General features: G+C 33.3%; 1 protein-coding gene across 3 annotated transcripts in view; it reads left to right on the top strand.

Annotated features, from left to right (window-relative positions):
• Positions 1-8,816, top strand: part of LOC110037429 (flagellar radial spoke protein 5) — a 60,819-nt gene that overhangs the window by 42,250 nt on the left and 9,753 nt on the right. Inside the window, exon 9 of one of the 3 annotated variants that reach the window (XM_020742079.1) lies at positions 6,523-6,884. The exons of 1 other annotated variant lie outside the window; for it this stretch is intronic. In XM_020742079.1, coding sequence (XP_020597738.1) covers positions 6,523-6,708 — 186 coding nt within the window. In that variant the 3' untranslated portion in view covers positions 6,709-6,884. Of the gene's footprint in view, positions 1-4,924; positions 5,265-6,522; positions 6,885-8,816 lie in introns of those variants that run through there. One more of the 3 variants, XM_020742080.1, reaches the window with a different exon arrangement.

Here is an 8,816-nt window from a genome sequence, read left to right as displayed (position 1 = left end):
GCAAATTGCCTACGTCCACGAAGCTGCTGAGGATTTTTATTAATTTGAGAATTACACACCGTCGATCATATCGACTATTACAAGAAAAACATTCTCTCTCTCCCTCTCCGAGATTCACACCGAAGAAAAGACAATCGGGAACAACACCTTTTTGATTCTCCTCTTACTACCGTAAGCCAAATACATGAAGAAGAGAGGAAGAGCAAGTGTCATGCAATCTATTTTTGCTGTAACTCTTCTCCGCCTTTTATTTGCAAGCCAAGCAAAAGCCTTCCAAACAGGGACCTGAAGCTTTCCATACAGGTAGCTGTAGCATGCTTTTTTTCCTTTGTTTAATTTTACTCATTAAGGAATTAATCAAAGCATAAAAAGGAAGCCCAACATAAATTCCTCTTCTGCATTATTTTAAGAAATCAATCAATGAGGCGGGAAAGCGGTAAAGGCAATTCAGGCAAGTAGCAGTCAAATAGAAGAAAGGAAACATTTAAAAAAAATACTTATTTAAATGGTTTCCTAAGATGCAAAAAAAATTTGCTCAATTTGTATTTAGTGGACCGGGCTCCACATAACCTAACAGACCATTGCCGAATGTAATTTCTCCTTCGATTGTTTTGCGGTCCTTTTTGTACTTCTCTAACTCCGTCGTTCAAGACGCAATTTCCTTCCTCTATTGATTGCTGTAACAGAGAGCATGCACACTTTCAAATTTGTTTTCCTCTAATTAAATACAATTATTTAAGTACTCCTCAAAAGATGGAATTTTGAGTATTGATTACTTCGCAATAGAAGTAACATAACTTTTGATATGGGTTGATATGAGGCTCAAGATAAATGATGTAACTGGTATAAATTATGATACATAGCAATTCTAAAATTAATGGTTGGATGGATTCCAGGACAAGGTTTTCATAAAGCTTGTGGTATTGTGTGGGATGGAAAGACAAGTGTTCAAAATATGCATTTGTTTAACTTCAAAACAATTTTTTTTCTTTGATCCGCTTTTCCTAATAGTTCCTTGCAATATTTTTAGAATTCTCCGCATGGTAGGGATATGTAGTTAGCCTTAAATTAGATTTTATGGGTGCGTGATTTCTTAAGCGTTTGGAAACTAAAAGTTTAGCAGGTTTGTTTTTTGTATTATTTGGATATTTTGTGTGTGAAATGGCTAATATTAAAGTTTAGAGTGTGAAATTGGTAAATATTAAAGTTTAGTGTGCTCGGTATGTAATAATCACCCCTTAAAAATTTAAGAATTGTTTGTGGCTAATTTGCAGAAAGTGATATTAGCAAACTGTTCAGAAAACAACTTCACCTGCTCAAAGAAATGAAAGACACCAACTTTGACTACCTCTGTTTTGTGACCTTCCTATTGCTTTGATAAATTGATTTCCGTGTTTCAGATCAAGGAAAAAGAATGTATCAGTATCCTTATTAGCATTTTTTCAATTCTTAAGTGCTTATATGCAATAAAATCAAATAAATAGCCACAAAAACAGCTACTGTCATTAAGTAATGACAAGCTCTTCATCTTTAAGAACTCACTCTAGCCAGGCATGAAGTTCTATAGCCTCGCCAAGTAGAGACCGTATCTATTTTCAGTTCCTGATAAGCGATTCAGAAGATGAATATTTGAACTTATAGACCCATAAAATCTAATTTGGGGCTAAGTACACATCTCTATCATGCAAAGAATTCTGGTAATTTGCAAGAAACTATTAGGAAAAGTGGATCAAAAAAAGAAAATTGCTTTGAACTTAACATTTGCATAATTTGAACACTTGTCATTCCATCCACCCTACCACAAGTTTTATGATGAATTTGTCCTTGCAATCCATCCAGCCATTACTTCTAGAATTGTGATGTATCATAAATTGTAAGAGTTGCATCATCATCTTGAGCCCCATATCAAAAGTTGTCGTTTATATTGCGAAGTTATCAATATTTCGGAAAATGAGCATTTATAATAACTGTATAATAAGTGGGGACGTAGTGTTCTGCGGTTAAAGATTGAAAAATAAAAGGAAACTCCCAACACTAAATGCTACTTTCAGATGCAAATCGGAAGCAATTAAGAACACACAACATTTGCTTTTGCATTCTATACGAACACAATCAGCTAACAACCAAGTAGTGATAATTTTTCTACTTAACTGTGACGAACACAATCAGCTAACTACCACAATCAGTACCTTAAACAAATCACATGTGTGACCAACTTGCAATTCACAAGTTCCTAGTTGTGAAATAAATTGTTTGTATCAAAACATCAGAACAAAAAAGTAATATATTCTGAGCTTCATGTATGCCTCCAAAAGCTTTCAAAAATAACGAGAAAAACAAAGCAAGTGTTCAATATCTTGACCAAAACTACTAAAAATCCTAATAGCAATGTACATACTATCCGAGTAAATCAATTTTTTCCTTATAAGTTTGCAATCTCAGCCAACAAATAGAAACAATTCTACCATAAATACAAAGAAAAGACAAATTATTTCTCAAATATCAAATTTCTTCAGACATTTATGAAATTAGCATTACAAACTACCAAGATAATCTCCTCTTTATATATCAAAAGATTAAAAATTGTAATTTAAAAGCACAAATATTATTGTAAATCTTTCAAACATTATATCACACGGATCACTAAACATGTTTTTCAAAGTTAAAGTTGCAAGAACTTTCACCTCCAAATACTCGTAGTTTTCGCTTCCCATGATTACAATCTTTAGATGAAGTTAAAAATTACCTTAATAGAAAAGACAGAAAATTACAATGTCATATTTGAATGCAGTAGTGGAAGTTGTCGCTCTTTACTAGTGTTCAACAAAGGGAAAAGAGAGGCAATGAAGTATGAACAAGAAGTTCTTTCTTTCTACTTGCACATTTTTAGAATCCAAAAGAATTTCAAATTGAGTAACCACATTGGCATTTAAAACCAGTAAAAGTTTGAAAAAATAATGATACCATATTAAAATGTTCTAAATTCTAAATGAGTAAAAATTCCAGGATAGCTTGCAAAGCTATTTCCAAATCAGGAAGTTTTTTATTTCAAAATCTGGAAGTTCCAAAATGTTTTGACCATAACAAGGAAATCACGAGTGTTATTTTCTGAAAGCGCTAAATTGTTCCATGAGCATGAACAACTCATGAATAACTCATCATGAAACATAGAAATTAAGTCTTAAACATTATACAAGTCTTATTTAGTATAATAATTAGTCCCATGTAGCCTTTTTGTCATCTTCTTTAGCAAAAATTGAAATTGTTAACAAAAACATGCACAATAACCAATAGAAGAGACATTAACATAAAAAAAGTTAGCAAGAATATCAAAAATAAAAAAACCCACAAATTATGAAGGCCATTTTAAAGTTACAACAAAATACCTTAAACTAACAATAGTGGAGTTGAATTCTTAATTCCACTGTGAATAACCTGCATAGAGTGCTTCATCGCATTTATCAAATTTTTTTAGCTCTCTTTCTAATTAGTAATTTCAGCATAATAAAATGTTGCTCAACTGTTGGTTCAGAATGAGTAAAACTGTGGTCAATATGTGCTGATCTGGTTGAATAACTTGTTTGCTCAACTACACATGTTGTATTTTTGGCTTGTTGCAGTTGTGAAGTAATTTGGCTCATTAGGTATTTGCATTTTGTTCTGTGGTGACCCCAAATTCTATAAAACTCACATTTGTGAGCACTTCTTTTCTGTTTGGTATTGTTCTCTAAAAGTTATTTAAATCTCATTTTTTGGGTCTTCTTCTAGGCCTCAAACTATTAGGAATAACTTTTACGTTCGAGTCAATAACATTCCACTACTCTTTTCCTAGAAGAGTGGATATATGACCTTCACAAACCATTTTATAACTATAAGTAAAATATAAATATTAATATCATAAATGTTTAGGGTTTCATTAATAACATTATATTGCATACCAACCTGGAAACATAGTAAAAATCATGCACGTAAATGTGCCACAATGGATGTTCTTTGCTATTGATGAGCACTGCAACATAAATGCATGGTAATTCAGTTATTTGCAAACTCTACAAGTACATTCTCTATTGTTTAAATCTACTTGACGTCTTTCGTACTGACCTTCAACTTGGACTCATTATGGCATTGATTGTCTTACGATGAACTGTTCTTTTTGAGTTGTTATTTCTCTAAGATAATCCCCAACAAGTGAGACTAGCTCTCCTTTCCATAAAGATGATTGAATCTATCTCTAATCTCTGTTCCATAAGCATTGATCTGATCCAAATAAATTAAATCAACCACTGGCTTGCTCCATGAATTGAACGATTCAGATATATTGTTTGTATTGTTCTGTTTTTTTATTTCACTTGAGAAATCACATTTAGACAATTTATAAGGTAAAACAAGCAAATATGCATACACTTACAGACATATATTACTTAGCTCATTCATCTTATTTTCAAACTCAATTTTAATATATGTTTTAGCTGCATCCCATACCAAACTCTGAATCTTTTGGGTGTCCTTACAGTGATTTTTTTTTTCAAACTCTGTTGTAAATGACATATACACCCTGTGCTCTGTATTTGGAAAAACGAACTTCAAGCCCCTTTTCCATGTCAGATATAAATGCCAGATTTTATATCTTATATTGAAATGATTTTGCTAGTTGCTCTAAAAATCATTGTCAAGATTTCTTCGACTGTTATTCAACAACTGCAAAAATGATATCAACCGTATTAGCAGACATTAAGACACCTAGATATTTCGACTTCAAATAACAAGTATCAAGTCCAACTAAGTGTTTGCATCCTGCTAGAAATCCATCGTTGCAAATCTTAAAACTAACGTAGAATCTTTAAAAAAAAAGAATCATTCTCATGTCAATTGTATGTAATATGTGATTTAGGATTTGTGCTTAAAAGCTTGGTATGTAATGCAGGTACCCACCTGTAATTATCATCAACGGATTCAAAAATATTATCTTGTGCTTGCTCTCTCAATCTCCATAGCTTCATATGTGACAATGATAGCCCGTATAAGTTCTCTAATTTGTTGTTGATGTGCGTAGGAGGGATCTCTGGATCCTTCTTCACAATATTTTTATTTGTTATGCAACCGAAGAAGTCGTTGCTTGTTTTCGACTCTGTTTACTCCAAGGCATAAATGCATAGATTTTAATTTTCTTATCTCAAATAACAGTCCATCAGCACATAATTTAACTCTTACCCCTCCAAGGACATTCTTGATGCGAACAAACAACAACAACGCGAGATCTATTGCTAGCTATAAATTTTAGCCTAAAATCATTTTTTACTGCAATGGAGCAGAGAACTTTCTTAAAAGTTTGTGAGTCTTGAGAGTATGCACCAACTTTCAAATCATTCTATCGTCAGCTTGAATAATTTGATACCCACCATTATAAATCTCTCTCAATAGTTTCATTAGAAACACAGTCAGAATTTGGATAACTATTGTCTGACATGTTATTAGTAACCAATGTCTCTTTGACCTTGTGGAAAATTTTCAAATTATTCAGCCATTTGTGTGATGACTACCACCTCAACTCGACCATATCTACTCGAGTGAACAGTCATCTCTACAACTTCAGTATCATTGGCTATAAGCATATACTCTTTTGGTGATATTCTACATTTATGATATTGTAATTGAAATTAAAGTCATCTAATTCTTGGACAAATTGATTCAATATTTTTCTTTAACACTGCCAAGCTCATCATATCTTTCTGAATTTTAATAGTTTTCCGGTGGCCACCTTCATATTTTTTTCTTGGTTGATTTTTAACTTGCACTCAATATTTCATCATATTTGAATGTGATGAATAAGTTCTCATTTTGATCTGCCATTAAATCAATCTTAAAATTGGACCACACCACATCAACACAAAAAAAAAAATAATAATATGAGCAAATATGAATGACACTTTGAGCAAAAAAATCCTCTATATCTATTTAACATTCATACGAATTTTTTTTTTAATTTCTCACACAATCAGCCAAAATCAAACAATAAAATAGACCTTCACCAGGCAAGTAAATATTTCCGGAATCAAGATAATATGAATAAAAATCATGCAAGTTTCTCAAACCGAAACTGTCTTACAGTGCGAACACACAAGTTCCAAATTTTATTACAAAACCTCAACCTCTCCCTCCTCAATCCTCAAAAAGTTTCAGAATTTATTACAAAACCTCAACCTCTCCCTCAATCCTCACACAAAATTCCACCATTTGAGTAGTACTTGAATAATTATATTTCATTAGGGGAAAAACACTTTTAAAGCATGTGTGCTCTCTGTTACAACAATCATAGGAGAGAGACGAATCATAAAATTGCTACTCTAACCATGGAGTTAGAGCTGTACAAAAAGGATCGCAAAGAAATCAAAGTAGATATTACCTTTGGTGTGTTGGGTATGTAAAAACCCCAATATAAAAATGGTTATAAAACAGTAACCAAATAGCCATGTTTTCAAACTTCAAAATTACTGGTATTTAATTTCATTTGAAAGATTACAGGCATCAGTTGCGGGATCAATGATTGGGGTTAGACTTGGTCTATCTGACCATATCAATGACACGAATGCCATATTCTCCCTTGATTTGGATGAAGAAGACATGAACAGCATCACTGAGGTATCCATGAAAGGGAGAGATCTTCTGAAAGTAATTGGAGATTGCGGCGATGAGTATCGTCGCGCATAAACCCATTGCAGGGAATTGTCTGGTTGAGGAAGATGCTTAGTCCCTCTGCGGCCATCTACTGATAATCGTATAATCTGAAATAAATTTGAAACGCTTTCGTGTCTCTTTCGTGTCTTCTAATATAGAATTTTAATGTAGCATAGTGATGAGATTATATTAATGTTTTTCTTTCTTTTTTTTTATAACTTGCAACCATCCATATAAATAATAGTCTATCCATCTATCCTACAATTTGTACATCAGGACTCCGGATGTAGACATACACATCCGGAGTCCAATGAAATCACGCCACATGAAGGTGACAGAAGCACAAAGGAATATTCTTCCCGTATTATTACGTGTTATTCAATTGTTATTGTGGTGATATTCATGTATTATTGTATTATGGGAATATTCTCGGTGTTATAATAACCCAATAATATATCAATATCATCACAATAACTCATGAATAATGTGGAATAACACTGGAGGAATATTCCTCTATGTTGTCGGGCCGGATCACAAGAAAATGAGTTTTTTTTTTTTTTTTTTTCTTTCAACTCCACGTGAAGATGATTCATTGGACTCCGGACGTATCTCTACGTCTGGAGTCCGGACATAATAATTTTTCGTCAAAAGATAACCTTATTTAAAAAATTATATCATGCAGTTTATGCGCAGTATGGATATATTCATGTGTTATATTTATGCATCATGAAAATATTTACCTTTAATAATTACATTACATGAACTTTACCGGCTAGTAATTTAGTTATGCGTGCAACGTAAATTTTTCGTTATCGGTGGTAAATTTGGAGATAATTAGGATCGGATTCGCAAGACGCAGAATTTAGAAAATTATTTGTTGTGAATTATGCCCTGAATTTATAGCTAAAAGGTTTCGTTTTGATGAATATATATTTCATGCGTTCAGTGACCGCATGGTTTTCTAAATATTATGCATGAATATTTGCATTATGTTATGAAATATTACTTTTAAATTAGGATCACTGTATATAGAAGGGAAATATTAGCATATTTACATAGAAAGCTAACCGTGATATAAAGTTGTGCAGGAGGTAGATTAGGCTTTCTTCTTTCAAATGCACAGATCATCATCTAATCAAGTCTTACATGTTGATCTCTGAGTAATCAATCTAGTAGATGGAAGGTAGTCATGGGGGCGATGGTTTACTTTTTTGGGATGGATTGTCATTAGTTGGTTAAATAAGATACGAGGGTGCATGGGAACATGTTTTAGTGCATTAATTTTGTAAACCCAATGACTCGATGAAGCACTAAATAGCACAAATTAGATTGATAAGTCGTGTGGGAGACTAAAATAATAGGCACTTTGCTTTTGACAACTCTTCCTATGATTGACATTTGGGTCTTGTTTGAGATAGCTTTTTATGTGACTTCCATTTTTGAAAGCACTAACATGCTATTTGGGAAGTTGCATTTTGGCAGCTCTTCTGAAAATTTCATCTCAAAAATTACATTTTGCTAACGGAGTGTGACACTTTGGTTCGGCGGAACGGAGCTCAAAATGACATTGTTGGCCCCGATTAATTCAGGGAATTACTGGCCTAATTAAGATTCCCTTTGTGGCTTCTCCGTTTTCGCTGTATGCTCTCATGTTTAGGGTTTATGTGGCAATTTTTTTCTACAAAATTTCTCGTTTATCTTGTTGCCTTCGAATCTAATGTATCTCTGTGATTCTCTTTTTGTTTTTGGAATTCAATCTTCTCTATCCAAGAAAGTATTTCATTGTTGGTTGTATTAAGTTCACTTCATGTCATGTGCTTGGAATTTATGGACTGATATTTTGTTTCCAATTTATTTGGGCTCGTTGAGGATTAGGTAGGATTCTATGGTTTTGTTTTGAATCTTTTAGGGCTTGCTCTGGATTTGGGTGGGTGTTCATAGTCTTGAATGTTGTGTGAGCTTTGTAAGTACATAAAAATTGTGTCCTTTATGTGGACAATGCATAGGTTCTGTGCTTTTTTTTCCTGAAACATTGTAGGCTTGGTAGGCATGTGGTGGGATTGTGTCGGCACTATTTTTGGTGTGGGGTTTGCCCGTAGGAAGCTGTCGGTCATCGGAATTGAAATCCCGTTGCCCGCTTC

Source organism: Phalaenopsis equestris, unplaced genomic scaffold, assembly GCF_001263595.1.
Source record: "Phalaenopsis equestris unplaced genomic scaffold, ASM126359v1 Scaffold219150, whole genome shotgun sequence".
NCBI classification, from domain to species: Eukaryota; Viridiplantae; Streptophyta; class Magnoliopsida; order Asparagales; family Orchidaceae; genus Phalaenopsis; species Phalaenopsis equestris.
The sequence above is the reverse complement of the archived record's forward strand: the minus strand, read 5'-3'. Positions and strand labels throughout refer to the sequence as shown.